Here is a 21,189-nt window from a genome sequence, read left to right on the forward strand (position 1 = left end):
CGTGTATCACAAATTTGCAAATTAAATCAAGAAAACTTCCTTATTAAGCATATTGCATTTATTTAAACATAATTTTACGAATGCTTCTTAAGGTATAATCCCATACAGATTTGTTTGAAGCCAAAGCAAAGTTGGTGTGAGCTTTTTTGTCTTTAAAATCTTCAATGCATCATCAAGCACACGGTCCCCCAGGCTGCTCAGCCACCCGCATTCATTCTGGAAAGTCCTTTAGTCATCCAAGTTCTGCGACAGCAGGAAGTTGGCTGCAAGGTTTTCATTCTTTTCGCAAGCAAAGTAAGCCTGCACGACAAGGTGCTCTGGGAATCTGCAACATTAGATACAGAAGTCATTTGGTAACTCAAGATTCATGAGGGGAGCGCAACAAACCCGAGATCCTTCAGTCTTTCTATGGCTTCCTTGTCCTGGGGCGTTATCTGGATGGTGTGACCCTCAATTCTTTCGCCCACGTCAGTCCCAGACCGGCCTGATTCGGATCCACTACCTGCAGCTGCACGCGAGTTTCCACCAGCCCCAGGTTCGTTGAGCATGCGGATGAAAGCTTCTCGGTTTGAGGAAATGAGGTCAAGCAGGGCGGGGTTTGTGTGGCCTATTTGCTGAAGGGCGGCGTTCAGCAACTGCGGATTCCGCCGGATGGCCTGCCGCATCTGCAGGAACTGGGGCTGGGTGCGCAGAAAGGCCAGAGGGTCTTGGCCGTCCCCTTCCATTTCCCCAGCGGCGCCTCCGACAATCTCGTCATTCATCACAAGATCAGCTCCACTTGGCGCTCCCACGGGCTCGTCAATGTTGCCTGGAATGCCATTGATAAGATACTCAACAGCCCGGTCGGGGTTGTTGAACGACGCCCTGAGTGCCTCTACCACCTGAGGAAAGAAATTTCAACACTAAAAACGAGATCTGCACTGACGACAAGCAACAAATATATTCAAACCACTGAACCCTCTTCAGGAAGATAATTATAGAAGGCGAAATGCCTGTAAATTAACATGAAAAATGGTCTGTATTGATTCTTCGGAATAAAAATTAGGAAATCAAATCTTGCTAGAACTATTGCTAACTAATTTGCAAAGATTAGTCCAATAATAAATTTAAAGGTTAGATAAAATACAATAATAATTACAAAAAAAAACATGCCTTGATCTGACATGTTTTCTTTTATTCAACTTCCTGCTCACCAAAACATTGAGATTTATTGTCAAAAGAATAATTCTTTTGAGTAACAACATCAAACAGGCTTTGTTTGCAACACTTACTTAAAACTTGAATAATTTTTGCTGTTACGACACAAAACATGTATATTGTAAGTAAGGCTTTTAAAAAACAATTCAAATTATGAATTTGTTCTTGATTCCCTTAATGTAAGAAAATTCAGGAATCAAAGAATTCAACGATTGTTAAATAAAATTATCAAGATTATCTTTGAAACATAATTAAATTTTTAAAAACAAGTTACCTGTGCTTCGTCATAGCCCATAGACACTATGTTTTGAACCATGGACTCATACGCTGGGCCAGTAAGCAGAGTTGACTCAGCATCAGCAGGGGCTGCTGGAGCTGAAGTTGCAGGAGCGACAGGTTCAGCCTGGAGTGCTGGCTGCACAGGTGCAGCGGGTGCACTCGTAGCAACTGCTGCAGGGGCAGCAGGGGAGGCACTAGCTGCGGGGGCGGCTGGGGCGCTGGACTCTAGGGCTTTCGCTTTTGTCACCAAGCAGACAATAAACTTTTTCTCATCGAGGCCTAATGAGCTTAGCACCTAATAAAAGTGATGAGAGATTTTAATATTTGATATGAATTGAAATAAAAATTGATCATGTACTTGACCATCTTCTAAGATCTTTCCAGAGTAGATGAGTCGTTGTGACGAAGCAGCGTAACTTGCACCCCTGTCCTTTTCTATTCTATCTTTCAAATCTCTGACTGTGCAGCTTGATTCAAGGTCGACCTGAAAGGTCTGTTGTTCCAGGTTTTTCACGGTGATCAGCATTTTTGCTGCTATTAAACTCTTCTGAAAGCAAAATTGAAAATAAATTATGCAACTCGGAGCGTGAAATGAACAAACAAGCTTTTAGGTAGATGACAGTCACATAATATTTATTTCCTTTTATAACACAACAATAAAAACAGAAATAAAATAAAAAAAGTTTAATTTTATATTTCAGCATTATCTACTAATAGGATAGCGCAAGGACAGTTTCCTTCATTCAACTAATTACAAATATATGTATAATTTACCTGCAGCGTAATTAAATGAATTACAAAAAGCAAATGCCCACCCAAAATTGTTGAGCGATGAGCAATTTTACTGCGACCGGGCGAAGTTTTATATCCAAAAGTAAAAAATAATATTGTAGATTGGGAAAGCTGATTATTATTACATATTTTAATTTACGTAGATAGACGCATGAAAATAAGTCAAAAGAGCAGCGATAAAGGATAAGTAGCGAACAAGAATAAGGATTCCTTCTTAATCTTCACTTCATCAAGAAATGCAACTTAACCCTGAAAATTCTTGAAATTTTAAACTTCTCACGTTTGAACACTGTTTAAAGCATGATGTGTAGCAAAGTATTGACGTTTTGAGATTTGAAATTCACGTTCAAAGTGAAATATATGTGGAGAGGCTTTATATATAATGAAATATTACCACGTGAATATTCAGATGAATTATTAACACCCATGCATGAACATACACATGTCATTAAAGGCAAAACGCAACAGACGAAATGACGCAATTACAAAAAATATACAATACCTGGTGATGGTGAACCAGCTACTAGAATTTAAGTACATCAAATGCACCTTCAAACTTCGTCCAAACCGCTGCAGAAAAGCCAAATTTCACCAAGCCTTCGAGTGAAGCGAACAACTTCCTTCCCTACGCGGAAAGCAAAACGCAAACAATCCAATCCCTCGAAAGATCATCAACGAGTGACCGGCCACTTTGTAATCATCGATCAGCAGGAAACACGCAACACGCCACTGGGAGGGTTTGTACCGGTTTGTACCACGTGACCAACATTCTATTGCCGCCGTGCCCACGCCCCTTAAACACGCACAACATGTGCTTGTGTTTTGGTCTCAAACAATTTTCTTTGCAGATTGTTTGATAAATTTCTTTCTCTTCGTTTGTGATTGAAAGCTGGTGTGTAAACATTTTCACAATGAAAACGTCTAAGGTTTTCGTGAAGAAGACCAAAAGAGGGACAATTTTAAAGGTATTTTGATACAGACATTGTATAATTTCTTTTATCATATCTATTTCTGATTTATAAAGATAATAATGACGTATGTATATGATGTATGTATATAATACGTACTATCGCGTCAAATTTTGTTTTGCTTCAATTGAACTATGAATTTTTTTTATATAATATAGATCAAATTTTTTCTGCAGATTGTACGTGAGCATTACCTCAGGACAGATTTAACTTGTGGGTCGTATTTTTGCAAAAAATGCTTTCATGCGCCAAAGGATTTGATACTGGATGAAGTGCCTGAGATTTTGAGCTCAACTTACAACTTCCACCATTATTTGTTGCTAGACACAAATATAATTCTGGATCAGGTATGAATACATACTTACAACTTTCACATTATAGCCAAAGGAAGATACATTTTTATTTATAAATATGTGACCTGTAGATGGACATTCTTGAAACAAAAGTGCTTTCGAACATTATTCTCCTTCAAACTGTTCTTGAAGAGGTGAGGAACAGGAGCTCATCGATATACAAGAGGACCCTTGATTTGGTCGGGAACAAAAACAAATACTACACCTTTGTAAATGAACACCACAGGTACATCCTACTCTGCCTTTTAAAAATATTCGTTATTAACAATGAAATAACTCAGGGAAACCCATGTGGAATCCAAGGACTGCGAATCATCAAATGACAGAAATGATCGGGCTATCCGCCGCGCTGTTGAGTGGTACAACGAGCACCTTACAACTCCAGGAGGAGTGAGTTTGAAAGTGATTTTACTGACTGACGACAGAAATAACAGGGACCTCGCTATTGCCCAAGGATTAATTGCTCTTTCAAGTACCAAAATCAATAAGTTTTAAATGGAAGAGAAATTTTTATTAACTTTTTCAGTGAAAGATTATGTCCAAACCCTGGAAAAACACCCGTTTTTGCTGGACAAGCTCAGCCACAAAAGCTACGATGCAGACGCTGATGGCAAGTTGAGAGCTCCTCTCTTTCCTGCACACTTGTCGGCTGAACAAGTTCATATTGGAATCAAGAATGGAAAACTGTTGCAAGGAGTATTTTACGCATCCAGAGACAACTTCCTTGAAGGCACCGTCAATGTTGACGGAATGGACAAATCTGTAATTCTGATGAGTTGCATGATTTTCAACTGTTAAGTTTGAAATTATTCTGTGATAGGTTCTACTTCAAGGCCATGAAGGGTTGAACAGAGCTGTAGATGGAGATCACGTGGCAGTTGAAATGCTGCCAGAAACCCAGTGGTCAGCACCATCGGAAGTAGTGATGCAGGATGAGGGTGGCGATCCTGGTTTGTTTCAAAGCTGATTTTAAACCAGTATAAGTTTAATTTTCTTTTGCAGGGGACGTTAATCCTGATGAAGAGCAAGTGCTTGAGTCCGCTGTGAATGGCAAAGAGAGAACACCGACAGGCAAGGTAGTTGCCATCATTCGTAGGAACTGGCGCCAGTATTGCGGAGTGATTCAGCTTGGATTCTACCAAGGAGTGAGAAAGATTGGTTTTGAACTGTATTCAATTTACAAACCTTAAATTTTAGGCCATAAATCACATTTTCGTGCCAGCTGAGAGAAAAATTCCTAAAATTAGGATTGAAACTCGTCAAGCTGATGTGCTTGCAAACCAGCGCATCATTGTCGCTATTGACTCTTGGTCTAGATACTCTAGATACCCCAAGGTAAAATGAAACCTTATCAGGTGTATCCTTAATTTGACTTGGTTGGCAGGGCCATTTTGTGCGAGCGCTGGGAGAAATTGGAGACAAGGACACGGAGAATGAGGTTTTGCTTCTGGAACATGACATACCACATACCAAATTCTCAGACGCAGTTCTTGCTTGCTTGCCCAAAATGCCGTGGGCTATCACTAAAGAGGTAAACAAGTGTGAAAAATAATTTGGACCTATTAGATTGAAATTATTTCAGGATGAGGACTGTCGGGTTGATCTGAGGAACGTATGCATTTGCAGTGTGGACCCTCCTGGATGCACTGACATTGATGACGCTCTCCATTGCTTCCAGCTCCCAAATGGAAACTATGAGGTGCTTTTCTTGAACCTTAAATTTGATTAAAACTTAATTTTTGATTTCAAAGGTTGGTGTTCACATTGCTGACGTGAGCCACTTCATCAGACCTGGCACTGCGCTTGACAAGGAAGCTTCAAGGAGAGGCACGACCGTGTATTTGACTGACAAAAGACTTGACATGGTTCCAGGTTTGTGTCTGCATGCTCCTTTCTATGTTTCATTGTAACAACCTCATTTTAGAACTTTTGAGCTCAAATCTCTGCTCGCTCCGTGGTCAAGAGGAACGTTTATCGTTCTCATGTATTTGGGAACTGACTCCTGATGCTCAAATATTGAGCACCAGGTTCCACAAGAGCATTATCTGCTCCAAAAAAGCAATGACTTATGAAGAAGCGCAGTTGATCATTGATGACTCCAGCCAAAACGACGATTTGGCGCTTGGGTTGAGAGGTCTCAACAATTTGGCCAAGAAACTGAAGAAGCAGAGAACTGACAATGGGTAAATTTAATATAACTAATAATTATGCATAATTACGATTGTATGTGATTTATTTTAGTGCACTGGTGCTTGCTTCTCCTGAGGTTCGTTTCCATGTGGACAGTGAAACACATGAACCGCTTGAGGTGGTAGTGAAAAAGCTCCGAGATACCAATTCTATGGTAGAGGAGTTCATGTTGCTGGCAAACATTTCGGTGGCCACCAGAATTTTGGCTGAGTTTCCTGAGTGTGCCATTCTCAGGCGGCATCCCACCCCTCCTATTTCCAATTTTGAACCGTTAATGAGATCTTTGAAGACCCAGGTATAAAAAATGGAGAAAAATCAAGAAAAAAGCTAAAAATTATTTTCCCATGATATAGGGATTTGATCTTGATGTGACAACAGGAAAAGGATTTTCAGATAGCTTGGACAAGGCAGTTAAACCTGAAAATCCTTTCTTCAACAACATGGTGCGAATTTTGGCCACAAGATGCATGTTGCAAGCCGTTTACTTCTGCAGTGGCATGATTCAGCCTGATGAGTACAAGCATTATGGCCTGGCTGTTCCAATCTACACCCATTTCACTTCGCCTATCAGAAGGTAACTATTAAGCATTAAGGCTTTGGTGATTTAGCATTTATGTCCCCTTTAATATCTTCCAATATAATATTCAACTCTATTAACTATCCACAAAAATTGTTGTCTCACAGACTCCAACGCCATTCTTCAGAATTTCCACGTGGGTCTTAAAACGCTAAATGAATTATAAATTTAATGTTATTCAGATACGCTGACATCATGGTGCATCGTTTGCTAGCCGTGTGCATTGGGGCAGACCACATGAGTCCTGAAATGCTGGATAAAAACTTCAGCAACCAAGTGTGCAAGAATCTGAATTACAGGAACAGGATGGCTCAGTATGCTGGTCGAGCTTCAGTTGCTCTTCATACACATGTAATTTATAAATCTCTTTCACAGAAGCCTGTATCTAACACACTCAATCCGCAAAATCTATTTCAGCTCTTTTTCCGCAACAAGATCCAAGATGAGCAAGGATACATCCTGTATGTGAGGAAGAATGCTCTTCTCATCTTGATTCCCAAGTATGGTCTCGAGGGAACTGTGTATGTTGCTCCCAAAAAAGGGGAAGTGCTGCCAGTTACTTTCGTTTACGACGAAGAGGTAAATTCGTTTATCTTTCAAGTTATATATTTTTTCAATGGGGTTATTTTTATCAGCAACAAACGCAGACGTGTGGTTCAGTGGTCTTCAATCCATTTGATCCTGTTAAAGTGCAGCTCAGTTTGGACCAAAGCGATAGACAGAGAGAAAAGCTTGTGTTCAAGCTCGTGGAGCCTGTGGTGAGAGCGGCCGCCACGCATGTAATTCATAACTCTCATCCGATTTTTTTCTAGATTCCTGGCTTCAGCGTCCCATCTGTTGAACTGCCAACTGAGGAACCCATGGAAGTAGAAATCGTTAGTGAAAAAGCGAGACCAGCTGCACCCCCAGCAAAGCGGACAAAAAAAGGAAAACGCTAAAGGATTTAGTTCGTTGAGAATGTAATTTTCATTTTATTAAAATAAAGTACATTTAACAAACAAAATTTGATTATTTAATAACAATTCAAAGCAAGGCTTAGTTATCATTTTGAAATTAGTTGTATTTTGGGTATTTAGCACAAGGAATGATTCGAAGGATGAAATGCAATGTTTTGGTCATTACATGCCCAAGGCACAGACGGCACTTACAATAAATACTCTTCATTTGGTTTCAGTCATGGATAGAACTAATAAACTGTGAACATTGGTAAGTCTAAATCCCATCAAAGATAACTAATGATGCAACCCTTAAACTCAAGATAAAATAAACAAGTTATTTCATTGATAGTTTAGTTCTTCACAGACGCCATGTAACAGGAACGTGCTCACAGAGTGGAATGAATTATTGGCAAATGAAGGCTTAGCAAAATAAAAGTCTACTGGCCAACATTTTTCTCAAGACCTGTGGTTGCATAATAACAAATAATATTATTTGTTATTTTGTGGGATTTAGTTTCTAATCTAACCTTGCATCACTTTCGTCTCAGCTCATAGACATTTCACGCCTGTTGACCACATTAAATATGACATCTTCCTCCTCATCGTCAGTGGTGATTAGGTCACTGATCCCAGTCGCGTCCTCTAGCAACAACACCCCTCTGCCGACATCCAGCAGAGGCACTTTCATTTCGTCTTTCGAGTACAACACTTGCTCCTCCGCACTATCAGGCTTCACTGGCGTGACAGCTTTGTTTAGCACATGGACTAGAATTCCACCGAGGCAGATAACCAGCCCCAAGGCATTGATTGGCGACATTTGGTCGCCCTTCAAAGTAACTGCAAGAATGAATGTGCAGGCCTCCTAAACACAGACAGTTTGTCAGTTCTTTGTTACATATGGTAAGTTAGGCGCAAACCTTGAATATTCCTGCAATGGAGAGTGTCAGACTTGATGTGACCATGATGAGAAGAAACTCTGAAATTTCCATAAGGAATGCAATCGTTGCCCCCAGCACCACGCTGAACATAGTGTGCGCCAGCTCAGTCCACTGTTCAAACCGGAATGCTTTGTAAGTACTAGCCAAAGAGACGCCTTCGATGGCGATCACAAAAGGAATCAGGGTCACAGCCATCCATGGCTGCATGTGGTAAATCATATCGATGGGGTTGCCCAGGCCCAGTTTGCTTTTGTGCATCATCATCTGCGCCAGAGTCCAACGCAGACCGCTGCAATTTCCCAAATTTATTAATTCGATTAAAAAAATCGCTTGTAAAAGCTTTAGACCTGATCAGTGAGGCACTCATGACCAGCAGGAATCCAATAGCGTTGAACTGAGTTGACTTGTAAGTGAACATAATCAGTCCAGTGGAGATCAAGAACACTATCACCAGCAGTGACCAGGACTGGAGAGAACAATATTTTATAACAATAATTCTAGGAAGTGCAAAATTTACCTTCTTCTCAAGTTTGAAGAGCAAAGCAAACCCAAGGATGAAAATTACTGATGTTGATTTAGTCATTGTGTACCTGCAAATCCAACAAAATGTTATATTTTTGTCGAGTTACTGAATTTGAACTTACAGAGATACTGTAACTAGTTCTAGCCCCCAGTTTGAGAGGCCGATGTCCAGGCCGCTTGCAGCGCCTGCTGGCAACACTTGAGTCACATAGCTTTTCCACTCAAGCAAAGGCCTCTCTCTGGTGGTAAACATTCCATAAACAGCTCGGCACAGCCAAGCCAAGAGAAATTTGATCAAAAAGTGGCATAAGGTGACAGTCAAAGGGTAGTGAAATGCCTAGACAAGAATAAATGAAAATTAGACATTGTGAAATTTTTAAGAAAGCAACATACTTGAAGTAAATTATTCTGGTAAAAGGTAAGGCCAATGGAGAACGCATAGTATACAAGAATAAGCAGGCCCGTTTTAATGGCAGTCCACCAAAACATAGCGCTCCTCAGAGTTAGCCGAAGCTTACTCAACCACCATGTCATAGTGAGGCTGGATTGTTTTCACACTCGCTATCAGTAGTATTAGCATAAGACGGAAGCATCAGTCGTTTCGGTCCGCCTGCAATCAAGCGGAAAAAGTTTGTTTTAATAGGTTTACCGCTTTGCAAAAGATAAACAAAAATAAATAAAACGCGTGATAAATAAGAACCATATAGTACAGTATGTTATATACATAACGTAAGCGTAAGACACGACACCTTACACGCACACAAGGGGTAAATTTTCCACTAATATTGCTTGCGATTCGGCATGCAAGATACGGATCTCCGACTTGACATTGAAGCTCACCTGTCGCACGCATCAGGTTAGTTCCAGCGAGTGTTTCAGATTCTTAACAAGAATATCATGATGTGGATAAATAGTGGAAAAGTCGTGCCTAAGGTGTTAATTATGGGTGACAGCGGAAAATTGCCAGCTGCCTGCTCTCTGCAACGAGCAGTGTTGTTTTTGAAGGCGTGGAACTATTGGAGTGAGGGGAGGGGCACTTTTATCGCTTTCCAGCAAGGGCAGCAAGCACCAAGGCGCGCGATTATCACCTTGTTGCGTCCAAAATTGTTTCATAACAAAGCTTTTCTGAGCTTTTAAAACGATAACTATGTACTGCTTCATGTATTTATGATTATGTCCATGGGGAAGCTTCTATCAAAAAATTGATGGATAAAGTTGAACTTAAAAGTATTTTTCGAAATTTTCAATTATTTCCTCATAGTTGAACTGACTGAATTTCTACCTTCTAAATTAATTTTGTTAATTTATTATGTATAATATATTTTATCAATTTATTCCTTATTTCAATTGGATCTCAACCAAATTGATGAAAGTAAAAAGGATTTGTTACGAACTAATCTTGTGTCGTACTTTTTTTATTTTGATAGTATTAATGTGTATAATCTGAATTATGTGCTTGCTGCTGAGTTCCAATGTGCGGATACACGCCATCTAAAGATCGCAGTGCTAAAATTGTTTGTTACATTAATGGCGATTTAAACAGCATTAACACTATTCAATGGAAAAATAAGTCGAATTTCCAGGAAATTTTGTATCAAAACAACGTCTCACATTAAAGCGACACCGAATACGCCTCGCGCAGCAAAAGTCATTCGACTGTCCACAATTAGTCAAGATCCACTGCCTGCTATCTTCTAGACGGGAGAACGGGCATTTTTGCCAATCCATTGCTTTGCGCCACTGGCCGCGACCGACCGTTCATCTCGGAGGGCTTGTCCGCACTGTTGAAGCGGCCACCTTTGCTGTTTGACGCACCCATCCCGGGGCCCATTTGCCCACCTGACATAGGTGGCTGCTGCAGATGCGGCGGGCGGCCGTTGTTCCCTCCTCCGTTGTTTCCGTTGTTGCCCGGCGGCGGTGGCTGCCCCTGAACGTTGTGCCCAGACACCACGGGTAATTCCGACATGTTTGGCGACTCTGAAAACACCATGCAGTAATCGCCGATTCTTTGCACCTGAAAGGAAAACATTCAATTTAATATTCAAGTGAATTATTAGTTAGAACAATTACCTCTCCGCTTTTCCCTGAGTAAACGACAAGAGAATTTCTATAGACTGTAGCGTAAGCTCTTGTGGCTCGGACAATGTCACCTGGCGCAAGGAACTGGCCGGGCGTGTCCCAAATGGACATGTTGATACATCCACTAGAGTCGGCGATTTTGCACGAGCGTACTTCCCTATTTTCCTTGGTGAATATTGGTAAACCGATTTCCAGAATGATAAATTCAAGGGTGAGGTTCTTCATTCCAGCACGGATGTCCTTAATAGGCATTATGGTTTCCCGTGGTTCCATGGTTTCTGATTTTTTTACTGCCAATTAAAAAAGGATTTTTGTTAAAAACATTAATTCAGATACAAAACAGTCAACACTTTTTGTATTCGTTTGGACATTAAGATTATTAATAAAATTTATATTAAAATGCCAAATTTTTCGATAATTATTACGCAAAATACTGCATCAAAATATTTGTAATTAATTCCTAGGGCTCGTTCTCATCGCCAAGAACAATGAAGATTCTTGATAGCCCTAATGCGAATAACTTTATTTTAGTGTTTCTAACCAAAGCGATCAGGTCTTAATGAATTGTAACTTTCAATAATGGCAAATTGGCGAGACACGCTATGTGGTGGAATATGTATTGATTTTTTTAACTATGTGACAAAATCAATGAAAATTGAATGAAAAGATAATCCAAAACTCAAGTTTGCTCTGATCATAGAAAGACCATTTCTGGGAGCATTAAATTTTTACGAATTTTAATGATATTTAAACATTAATTTACTTTTAAATCATTTAAATTAAAAATTTGATGTTAGAAACAGATACGAAAATTTAACTGTATCAACTGCAGAAAGAAAATTGAGTCAATTTTTATTTTTAAGATACAATTTATGAAAAATACAAACATATTAGTCCACTTGTAAATCTCTATTTTTCCTCTGAATAACTTATCAACCGTGAATTGTGCTGGCCAAAGTCACCATATTATGCAATTATAAATAATAAAAAGTCAAGCAAATTGCAAAAAGGAAAAATTAGGAATTTGTAGTGTTAGCAAACAACCCGCGGGAACTCGTGAATAGCAAGGGGCAAAATTTACCACTGCTCTAATCACTCGAAGCCCAAATTTACTATTTACTACCATAATATATTATTATAATAAACTGAAATTAAACTTTTCAACATCACCCATTTCAATTTTAGTTTCAAAAAATTTCAATTAAGGAAAAACAGCTTGGGTCTAGAGCCCGCAATTATTGTCGTTTTTCTATAACAAAACCAATGCCAACTTAAAATGTCTGAAATACCCATAAAAATTTTAAAATGTAATACATATCTAAGATGTATAAAGATTAGTGAACTTAAAATAAAACTTGACTATCGTAGATTAACAATAACAATATTATAAATAATAATTATTAACATATTAAAGAAAATATTTGCCATAGTAAAGACACTAAAGACAGCAAAAGAATTATTTATGAACTTGGTTACCCTCTATATTATAACTAGTGTAAGTTCAACGTGCGAAATAATAAATCATTTTCGCACGCATGTGAGATGTGAGAGCATGCGGCTGAAAGAAGTGAAAAATTATTATTGCTACAAATCCGCTCCCTACCACTACCACCACCAAGAAAAAAATAATGGGTCATGCCCCTACCTAGACCCTGCAAATACGTCGATTTGGACCCTTACCGATCGACTCAAAGATTGATTTCGTCACACGGTCATGCGAAGGAACTCTTTATCTATCTGATAAATCCACTCGAGGACTCAATTCGGCCAAGAAGCGGTCAAATTCGGCTAAAAAAGCGGACCCTTGGGTACGAGTTGCCAGAACGTGCATGTGAAGAGCGAGAATGGCGCTCCTAGCGTCATAACCTGCAATCATCAGTCGAGCTAAGCTTAAAATACCAAAACATGAGTGCAGCAGCTGCTCCAGGTCCTGCTGGTCTTTTGCAAGCCGCCCTGTTGACCCCGAAAAACATGGATCAAACTTAATTCTGTCCTAGTTAAGACCTTAAACTAATTGGCTCACCGATATGGCTGCGAGGAAAATCATGTGGCCATTCTTGTGGCAGCAGTCCTCCAGAGGTTATTTCACCTCCGGTGTACTCAGGGCTTACCCGAGGCTCTCTCCTCAAGAGGTTAGTTCGGCTTCACTTTTATTACATACCTTGGCTTTTTTAACTTAAGTTGTACCCTTTATCCAGGTTACGGCGATACTGCGCGTCAACGAGTACACACAGGAGTTTCAAGGCTTCAGTGTCAAATCCTACGACAGCAACCAATTGCCTTCAAACAACCCCATTGAGGATACGCGAGCCGAGGCCCGTTGCCTTCTTACACAAGGTTTTTTCTATTTGAAACAAAATCTTTTGCTTTGAAAAGTAAAATGTTTTGATAGCCATGAAGGGAAAAAATCGATTGACCTGGTTTTCGTTGTTAGAGTAATATCTTTGATCTTGCAAAACACGAACGTCTGCAAGATTCAACTGAATGCAGATACTTTTTGACGCTAAAGCTTTTGTGTATTTTTCTTTGCCTTTTTTAATTCATTACAATGCCCTCTTTAGAGTTTTGTACTAGACAATGTTTGCGATGTTAAACCTTCAAACCTTGATGGCGGATTGAAAGACAAAAATAGCTTTGTTTTCTAAACAAATAAATGATTTAAAACCGTAGTCTCTTCAGTGATTTGCCTCTTCTAACTGGCATCGGTCCAAAAGAATATAGTATTTTAAACAAAGGTTACCCTGACTAAAAATATTTGGCATTTGCGCAAATTAATGGCTGCCTTTCAACTGCCTAAACAGGACTGCTTTTGGGAATTTTTGACGGACATGCTGGAGGTTCGTGTGCCCAAGTACTATCCAAGCGTCTTTTCAAGTATGTGGCTGCGTCGCTCCTCCATCCAGAAGTGGTCCACAAATATTCCCAGGCGCCGACAGATCTGATTCAGTCGTTCAACGACAACTACGAACTCGCCAAGATCCTGGAAGAGCTGTATTCAAGCAGCTTCAAACAGTTCCTCACTGATCTAGCCAAGCAGACAAGCGAAGTTGATGCAAACAAGGCTCTCGAGAGGGCGTTTCTACGAATCGATCACGACATGAGCCAGGAGGCTGAACCGACGGTGGCTGGACCTGCGAGCCAAGCCACCTTGACTGTTGCTACTGCAGGCGCGGTGGCGTGCGTTTCCTACATTGCAGGCGCCCACCTACACGTCGCCAGCACTGGTGATTGTCAGGTGAGATTTCTTACAAGGAAACTCTTAGGATTTGACATTTTAGTTTTTAATGACATAAGCGATTTTTGGGAGATTTCAAGAAATTGGTTCATTTTTGCCCAGTTGTTTGCTTAGTTAATCCCAAATTTGGCTTGTAGACTCTTCATCGAGACAAAATTGTCGTTTTTTTCTGAAAAATTAAAAATGTCATACAAGGGTTATAGATTCGGGCGTATAAGTTTTTAAATCTTGTGGCAAAAAACTAAACATTTTCCAAAAGCTGAAAAAAATATCCGATTTTCAACATGTTGACACCAATGTTCTTGCATTATTAAATTTAACCAAACCTTCTGGATACTACAATTTCATTAATTTCGCCAAAAAATAAAATGTTGATTTTTAAGAGTTTCAAGGCATAGTACCAGGCGACGAAGCCTGGATAATCCCATACCAGCAGTACAGTTTAATTAAGAGATCAATCAGTCGTAATTCTTGCTATCGCATAGAATTACGCCTTACCGAGAGATGGAAACTGCGCCGCCGGGCAGCCTTTCATTTCGGGTAGCATAACTCTACTTTTTATAAATTTCCTACTCAACTCTTCATGGTATTTTGAACCATGTCTAACATGATGTTGTTAAAAATTTGTGATCAAAATATAAAATGCTTATTGTAAATCATTGGTAAAATTTCAACAAATGCATTAAATAAAATGTTCAGCTCAGACCTAACAATGTGTCCAATGACCATGATTTGCGATCTTATCCATCTTATCTGACTGCGAGAAAAATGACATAACACTCTCGTGATAACCCATTGCTTCACTTTGATAGTAGAAGATTATTATTGAAAAACATTTTGAATACTCTTATACACAACTTTATAAAGATTAAAGTTTTCTAGAATTTTCATTACACTTATAGATTTCTATTATCCTCGACATGTTTTGACTCCAAATGGTGCTCTACTCATGAGAATGTACAATTTTATTAATGAAATATCAATGTCATATGATAATATTGTAAAAACTAAAAGATCTATTTTTATACTATCAATTGTATGTTTATGATGTTTGTAACCATTGCAGTTTCAACATTAATTGCATAAAAAGACTTTATTTTATGATACTTACCCAACTCAAGTTTAACAATAAGAATATAAAAACTACACAAATTTACAGAGCGATCTATTGATATCGAATATTTTAAAATTTTAGGCTGTGCTTGGTTCTGTGACGGAAAACAACCGCTGGACGGCAACCAAGCTCACCGAAGAGCACAATTCGGACAACGCAGCCGAAGTTGCTCGCATCTTGGCAGAGCACCCACCCAACGAACAAGACACTGTGATTAAAATGGACAGACTCCTAGGGCAGTTAGCTCCATTGAGGGCGTTCGGCGACTTCCGCTTCAAGTGGAGCCGAGATCGCCTGAGACGCCTGCTAGTTCCCAAGCTCGGAGATCAGGCCCTGCCGCCCAATTACTACACACCTCCGTATTTGACTGCAAAACCCCAGGTAAGATGCACTTTTTATTATTCGTTTGTGTTGAGAAAACGCTAGAATCAGGAATTATGTGGTTAACGTGTGGTTCTTGATGGTAATGATATAATCTGGCGCGATTTTATTTGATAAAAATAAAAAAATGTTGGCTAGTATTACCTATTTTAATAAGGAATTTAAATGATCTGTGTATTTGTGGTTTTTCATTTCCAGATTTGAATCGTTTTATAGAAAAAATATCAGCAACGCTGGCACTTTCCATGGACTTATAATTCAGATTTTTTTTAACTAACCAAAGCTAGCAAATAGTCAGATTCTAATAATGCTGAGCTCAAGTCGTTAAGTTCTTTTGACCAACTTTCCAAGAGCTTTTTCTATCCAGTTAAGCAATTATAGAATCGTCTTAAATTTGAATCATGTAGTAACGTGAAAAATTTTAGTACACATTGTTTTTAATTCAGACGAATAGATAAAACTTCAGTTAAAAATTATTTGCAAACAGCTGATGATGGAATTTTCTCGCTGTTTCAACTGGCATTGTAAAATATTATGTCTAATCATAGTACCCTCTGCAATTATTAAAAAACCGCACAAAACTGGTATTAGCCGCAAAACAACATTGCGCTACAAGTTTGGGAAATTCCCTGGCAGATTCACAACCTTAATTGGAAGGGCCATGTGAGCACTGGAAGCCAGGAATAGCTTGAAAGCCATAAAATGAAATTAAATACAATGAGAGCGAGGACAATTTCGTTCATTTACATCGAGTAATAGGGTCCTCGTTGAATATTTTTTCTGTAAATCGTATTACTTCACAATTTAAATAAGTAATTGAGCGGGATAATGCATTTTTCAGAAAAATACTTAACTTGGATACTAATTAATTTTTATGCCTTGTTTCTAGTAAATTAAAGCATTCAAACTCAACAGTCGCTTATTTCCGTATTTAATATCTACGCGCCTTTAAATATTCCATCTATCTTTCTGTGTCTCCTTAGGTGACACATCATAGACTGACTCCAAAGGACAAGTTCCTGGTGATCGCATCAGACGGGCTTTGGGACTTGATTTCGCCCCTGCAGGCCGTCCGCCTAGTCGGCGAGCACATGAGTGGCAAAGTGACTTTGAATCCCTTCCGCCTCCCCAAGAGCGAAATGAAACTCAAAGAGGTCAACCAGCTGCTGCTGCAAAGGAAGGAGGGTTTGAAGATGAAACCACTGGACACAAACGCAGCCACCCATTTGATCAGAAATGCCCTCGGCGGCACTGAGTATGGAGTTGACCATGGCAAACTGTCGCAGCTGCTGATGTTGCCTGATGACATGGTTCGTGTGTTCAGAGATGATATTACTGTCACTGTAGTCTATTTTGACTCGGAATTTCTCCAAAAATGTCCAGCCTGAATCAGTCAATGAGCTGGAAATCTATTCTAACTAAATTCGAAAAGACAAACATTTTAATTTTTCACCAAAACGTGCTGGAACGCGAAAAATCTATGTTTTTATGTATTGGGAAAACTGATTGGCTTTTGAATTAATCAGCGCTTAATATCCAACCGAATCTAGTACCTTCTGTAGGTGCCGAAGCTTTTTATCAAAGTCAGTATGTCCCGTGGTTACGACCAAGATTGAATCGACGTTTATTTATTAGCTTAGAGTTTTATTGTTTTGTTGTCACTACAATTCAAATAGAGCTACATATACGTTCACCTGATTGTTCTTTGATAGAATAGGGTGGCGCCTTTTGTTGTTAAATATATGCCAACTGCGTTGGCTAATTGCGGATCAATTGACCTACCCATGCTCACGGAAATAAAAACTTATGCCTGAATATAATCGAATTTCATTGTCTAGAACACACTGAAAATATCACATGTTGTCAACTCCAAGTCCAATCAGCACCTTTGCGTTGGGGCAGCTGTTTTTTAACAAGGGCAACCCTGCGTCATGACTCACACTGGTCGATTGCACGTTTATCACTAACAAAGTAGTGCAGCACGCATTTTTCCTTGATATTCGCATGAGACTAGCCCTCCACCACGATAAGCCCACCACAGCTATCCCAACAGGAGCCCTGCTACAGCAGCAAGTTAGGTTTTCCCAAAAACTCTGCTGATTTGATATCCACGAGCTCTTTTCCTCCTTGCCGCTGGATGCTTCTTCTGTTTGTGGCTCTGGAATGTCTTTAATGCATAACGCCTTGACGCCTAGGTCAGTAACCTGCTTGCAGCCAAATACGTCGAGTTTCTGAAGCGACGGACAGCCGTGGCCGATGTGCCAGAGGGTCAGGTCATCGCATGTGTATTTGAGGATCAGAACGGTCAACGAAGCGAGGGCGGAGAAAGCAGTGGAGAATTTTCTGTAGGGTAGCCTGAAGTCCTCGAGTCTCAGAGTCATGAGGCCGCTTCCCTGCTTTCCCAGAATTTCTAGGAAGATGTCTTGGTACCACTTCCGCACAAATTTAACCGTCAACCTCCTACAGATTCATTTTTAGTTATTTTGTAGTCTTATAAAATTCAACTTGGGTGACTGAATGTATTACTTGATGTCAGATGACAGGAGAACCTCAAACATCATTAAGTCGATAGGATTGTAAATGCGCTCGCATTTGAGGCCGAGGTCCAACAAACGTTGCCTGAGAGAAGCAGGTATATTGGACCGGAGCTGGATTTGGATGTCAGCTATTGGGGAGGTTCTGGGCAGATTCGGCATATCATTGATGCGCCTGATGGTACACTTCAGCACCGTTGCCACCGCATTAAGGGCCAGGTCCTCCAAGCGAGAAAGTTGAGCAGGTGCGGCGGAAGATGTTTCGCCTATACACTAAAAATTGATTTAAACAAGATTCGTGAAACATATTAATAGAACAGATGAGGAATATCCCAAAAATAATCCATAACAAAACGCGCAACAAATCAATCAAAATTATCTTATTCAAACGCGCTGAAGACAATTTTCTTTATTTTTCAATAAGTCACTCAACTTTATTAATTTAAAATGTGTAATCAATATAATATGCATATTATTTCAATGTGAAGTTGAGTATTTTCCTTTGCCTTATATTAACAAATTTTGATAAATAAAATAGATATATACTCTGCCAACTATATTTAATTATAAAAGCTAAACTGCTTTTATTTAACGTTCATTTACCAGAAAATAAAATATTTCAGCTGTTTCAAACAAAGTCGTTCAGCAGGTTAAATCATCCTGCAAAGGTGTCACACAGTGCCGAATAAGTCATTTTTTAAATTCTTTCATATAAAAAAATATTGAAACCGTTTCATTGAATATTAACTTTTGTAGCGGAAAAAAATGGATAAAAGTAAAAAAACATTTTGGAAATTTGTGAGCTTTTAATTAGTAATGTTTGTATTGCAGGCTGTGTTATATGGTGCAAATTTAGACCAGCTTACTGTTCGCACAGCAAAGAAAATCCACTACAGACGATCGACTGTTAACCTTACACGCTTTATGTCTGCGACAGCAGCTAGAATGCAAACATATATGGCATAAAAAATGAATAAATTATAACGAGACGAGCCTATTTCGAGAGGGGATATAAAAATTGTTAGCTAAAATAGTCGCGAGATCAGTTCCTTATTGTTCGCCATAGGTCAGTTCCTGCTCAGGTCGTTGGTTTGATATTTCGACTATAATCGACAAGTTGCTGACCTCGCGTACCAGCGAGTACGTTTGACGGCCACACGTCTGCCGAACTCTGAAACTAACACGCATAATGCTTGGTTTCGTACCGGCGAGCGTCTAGAAATATTCAAGTTTTTTCAAGGCATGGTAATCCCAATAGCGGAAGAAGCAATAAAGCTGAATTTTACTAGAGGTATACAATAATGATCATTATTAAGCAGTTCAAACTGCCACCACTCTGGCGTTCAGAGATGCTACTATAATTTGACCTTCCGCGTTTTCAACGAAAAACACTACCCGATGTCTAATATTAGATCGCTTGAATAAAGCTGTTATTAAATGTATAAGTATATGGACAGAGAATGGGAAAGGCTCTGGAAAAGTGAATGTAAAATGTTTACCTAGCTCCCAGTGAGTTAATTGCATAATTAACAGGAAATCTTTCACAGGCAGTGTTTCCCATTGCACAGAGATGTAATCCCAATTGCAGTATTGGACTCTACGCTGACTTTCATCGTGTTTCCCAGTTTATCAACACGGCCGAGGTTAAATAAATCAGGACTAGAGCAATACGAGCACGCTGTCAATGCCTGTGTGTACATATTATTGGGGAAAAACGGCGTGGAACAATACCACGGGAAAAATTAATCACGCGCGGAGCAGCGGAGAGAGGGAGGGATAACAATAAGAAAAGATTGGTTACAGAAGCATTAAAAATACATGGAAAGTTTTTTAACTTTAAATAATTATCTTCATACTTAAACGAGTATCTGGCAAGAAAAATGACCGAGAAAACTGTGCTAAACTCGATCGGCGTTACAATTATTTTAAGTGTTGTACGCTTAGTACTTAACATAAATTTTTCTATTCAAAAATTATCTCTTCACTTGACACTCCTATTCGATTTCCCTTTATTCATTTTTGATCAGTTCATCTCTTTCCAGATGGGCACCCCCTAATAGGGGACAACTCGCGTCCCAATAACATTACGAACGAATAACATGGGCGCACGGACCTCATTGGAGGAAACTGATATGTCCAGAAAAGGACCAGCTATGTAACTGCTCCCGCACTGGGGTCTTTTATTGAAACTCTAGACATTCATCCCGTGAAATTAAATTATTGGAGAATTTAAATTTATACAAGATGCAAATTATAAAATATGGTTCTAAAGTGCGACCTGGTTTTGGTGAAAATGGAAAATCGCAATGAACAAACAGCCTGTGAAGCAGGTTTTTCATGGTTCTCGTCTTTTCTTTTCTCACCATTTTATATGTTTTCCGCACAGCAAATCGAGTCAACCAACACACGACTGTCAGCGTTGCGAATGTATCGCGGAAAATGAGGTCATTAATTCTGTCCAAGAACTGCACAGCATATATCACACCAGAGCCAAAAGAAAGAGCACGTGCGCCGTCGGAACTGTCCGAAGTATTTACACAATTCAGGGCAAAATTAATTATTTGACTTTTTAAATGCAGCCACCCCGCTGGCCGCTCTCATCTGCTCTAATTGCACCGCGACACTACGATTGTGATTGTCGCCGAGCTGATATTGCTCGCGCCTTGTGTTTGTTTTTCTGTGACGACGCGCCTTTGGAACGCACACACAAAGTGTCTTTCGAGTGCGGCGGCCCTGGCACAGAGAGCTACAAGAATTATCATAGTCCAAACGGGTGTTGACGACTAATTGTAAGCCAAAAAGAGAGGTGCTCGGCTCGTCGTGAGAGCGATTTTAATACAATTCACGGAACCGATTGAATTGTTCGGGCTTGCAGTTTTATTTGTTCTACATTTTACGAGAAGTCGACCGCCTTTAGCGAGGTTGTATTGGGTACGGGTTTGAGATGCAAAATAAATAAATAGGAATTAATTTTAAAAAATGAGGAACAAAACTTTATGGGTTTATTGAATCAGTAACAAGAAGTATAAATAGGTTATCCTTGAGTTTTGATATTTTCTAACGTTTCGATTAATTTTTTTTTGTCAACTATT

At 39.5% G+C, this 21,189-nt stretch overlaps 6 protein-coding genes across 8 annotated transcripts; 2 read left to right on the forward strand and 4 right to left on the reverse strand.

Annotated features, from left to right (window-relative positions):
- Positions 1-36: 36 nt before the first annotated feature.
- Positions 37-2,979, reverse strand: LOC135948252 (UV excision repair protein RAD23 homolog B-like). Its single transcript, XM_065497454.1, has 5 exons — positions 2,771-2,979; positions 1,835-2,023; positions 1,472-1,771; positions 388-881; positions 37-325 (listed from the first exon to the last, which is right to left on the reverse strand). Exons 2-5 carry the CDS (start codon positions 2,000-2,002, stop codon positions 229-231), a joined length of 1,059 nt encoding a protein of 352 aa, XP_065353526.1. The 5' UTR covers positions 2,003-2,023; positions 2,771-2,979; the 3' UTR covers positions 37-228.
- A 90-nt stretch (positions 2,980-3,069) lies between these two features.
- Positions 3,070-7,359, forward strand: Dis3 (exosome complex exonuclease RRP44-like protein Dis3). The gene is made up of 18 exons (XM_065497438.1): positions 3,070-3,233; positions 3,413-3,583; positions 3,661-3,815; positions 3,871-4,061; positions 4,116-4,351; positions 4,410-4,539; positions 4,592-4,734; positions 4,787-4,924; positions 4,974-5,120; positions 5,172-5,288; positions 5,341-5,461; positions 5,514-5,772; positions 5,831-6,074; positions 6,133-6,353; positions 6,539-6,707; positions 6,774-6,935; positions 6,992-7,114; positions 7,169-7,359. Exons 1-18 carry the CDS (start codon positions 3,180-3,182, stop codon positions 7,292-7,294), a joined length of 2,907 nt encoding a protein of 968 aa, XP_065353510.1. The 5' UTR covers positions 3,070-3,179; the 3' UTR covers positions 7,295-7,359.
- Positions 7,308-10,732, reverse strand: LOC135948251 (solute carrier family 35 member C2). Of its 2 annotated transcripts, none has more exons than XM_065497453.1 (7): positions 10,594-10,732; positions 9,148-9,364; positions 8,877-9,091; positions 8,750-8,822; positions 8,580-8,698; positions 8,212-8,521; positions 7,308-8,156 (listed from the first exon to the last, which is right to left on the reverse strand). In XM_065497453.1, exons 2-7 carry the CDS (start codon positions 9,286-9,288, stop codon positions 7,839-7,841), a joined length of 1,176 nt encoding a protein of 391 aa, XP_065353525.1. In that variant the 5' UTR covers positions 9,289-9,364; positions 10,594-10,732; the 3' UTR covers positions 7,308-7,838. The 2 variants fall into 2 exon arrangements, with proteins under 2 accessions (XP_065353525.1, XP_065353524.1); XM_065497452.1 differs by lacking the exon at positions 10,594-10,732 and adding an exon at positions 9,595-9,909.
- Positions 10,137-12,672, reverse strand: LOC135948257 (SOSS complex subunit B homolog). 2 transcript variants are annotated; one of them, XM_065497461.1, is made up of 3 exons: positions 12,514-12,672; positions 10,825-11,123; positions 10,137-10,768 (listed from the first exon to the last, which is right to left on the reverse strand). In XM_065497461.1, exons 2-3 carry the CDS (start codon positions 11,104-11,106, stop codon positions 10,442-10,444), a joined length of 609 nt encoding a protein of 202 aa, XP_065353533.1. In that variant the 5' UTR covers positions 11,107-11,123; positions 12,514-12,672; the 3' UTR covers positions 10,137-10,441. The 2 variants fall into 2 exon arrangements, with proteins under 2 accessions (XP_065353533.1, XP_065353534.1); XM_065497462.1 differs by having other exon boundaries at positions 12,479-12,672.
- A 42-nt stretch (positions 12,673-12,714) lies between these two features.
- On the forward strand, positions 12,715-17,383 carry Pdp (pyruvate dehydrogenase [acetyl-transferring]-phosphatase 1-like protein, mitochondrial). The gene is made up of 5 exons (XM_065497451.1): positions 12,715-12,965; positions 13,032-13,170; positions 13,635-14,068; positions 15,264-15,563; positions 16,547-17,383. The coding sequence occupies exons 1-5, from the start codon at positions 12,861-12,863 to the stop codon at positions 16,949-16,951; spliced, it is 1,383 nt and encodes a 460-aa protein (XP_065353523.1). The 5' UTR covers positions 12,715-12,860; the 3' UTR covers positions 16,952-17,383.
- LOC135948253 (uncharacterized) lies at positions 17,187-21,025 on the reverse strand. The gene is made up of 3 exons (XM_065497455.1): positions 20,461-21,025; positions 18,090-18,370; positions 17,187-18,023 (listed from the first exon to the last, which is right to left on the reverse strand). The coding sequence occupies exons 1-3, from the start codon at positions 20,461-20,463 to the stop codon at positions 17,417-17,419; spliced, it is 891 nt and encodes a 296-aa protein (XP_065353527.1). The 5' UTR covers positions 20,464-21,025; the 3' UTR covers positions 17,187-17,416.
- Between the last annotated feature and the right edge of the window lie 164 nt (positions 21,026-21,189).

This window comes from Cloeon dipterum, chromosome 1 (assembly GCF_949628265.1).
Source record: "Cloeon dipterum chromosome 1, ieCloDipt1.1, whole genome shotgun sequence".
NCBI classification, from domain to species: Eukaryota; Metazoa; Arthropoda; class Insecta; order Ephemeroptera; family Baetidae; genus Cloeon; species Cloeon dipterum.

Coding starts and splice junctions, on each gene's coding strand:
- LOC135948252 (XM_065497454.1), bottom strand. CDS start 2,002: ATGCTGATCACCGTGAAAAACCTGGAACAACAGACCTTTCAGGTCGAC. Junction 1,772..1,834: donor AGATCTTAGAAGATGGTCAA/GTACATGATCAA, acceptor CACTTTTATTAG/GTGCTAAGCTCATTAGGCCT. Junction 326..387: donor GAAAGACTGAAGGATCTCGG/GTTTGTTGCGCT, acceptor CTAATGTTGCAG/ATTCCCAGAGCACCTTGTCG.
- Dis3 (XM_065497438.1), top strand. CDS start 3,180: ATGAAAACGTCTAAGGTTTTCGTGAAGAAGACCAAAAGAGGGACAATT. Junction 3,584..3,660: donor CAAATATAATTCTGGATCAG/GTATGAATACAT, acceptor TGTGACCTGTAG/ATGGACATTCTTGAAACAAA. Junction 4,352..4,409: donor TTGACGGAATGGACAAATCT/GTAATTCTGATG, acceptor ATTCTGTGATAG/GTTCTACTTCAAGGCCATGA.
- LOC135948251 (XM_065497453.1), bottom strand. CDS start 9,288: ATGACATGGTGGTTGAGTAAGCTTCGGCTAACTCTGAGGAGCGCTATG. Junction 9,092..9,147: donor ACCAGAATAATTTACTTCAA/GTATGTTGCTTT, acceptor ATTCTTGTCTAG/GCATTTCACTACCCTTTGAC. Junction 8,522..8,579: donor ATGAGTGCCTCACTGATCAG/GTCTAAAGCTTT, acceptor GGGAAATTGCAG/CGGTCTGCGTTGGACTCTGG.
- LOC135948257 (XM_065497461.1), bottom strand. CDS start 11,106: ATGGAACCACGGGAAACCATAATGCCTATTAAGGACATCCGTGCTGGA. Junction 10,769..10,824: donor ACTCAGGGAAAAGCGGAGAG/GTAATTGTTCTA, acceptor TTTTCCTTTCAG/GTGCAAAGAATCGGCGATTA.
- Pdp (XM_065497451.1), top strand. CDS start 12,861: ATGGCTGCGAGGAAAATCATGTGGCCATTCTTGTGGCAGCAGTCCTCC. Junction 13,171..13,634: donor CCGTTGCCTTCTTACACAAG/GTTTTTTCTATT, acceptor CTGCCTAAACAG/GACTGCTTTTGGGAATTTTT. Junction 15,564..16,546: donor ATTTGACTGCAAAACCCCAG/GTAAGATGCACT, acceptor GTGTCTCCTTAG/GTGACACATCATAGACTGAC.
- LOC135948253 (XM_065497455.1), bottom strand. Junction 18,024..18,089: donor CTCCTGTCATCTGACATCAA/GTAATACATTCA, acceptor ATGAATCTGTAG/GAGGTTGACGGTTAAATTTG.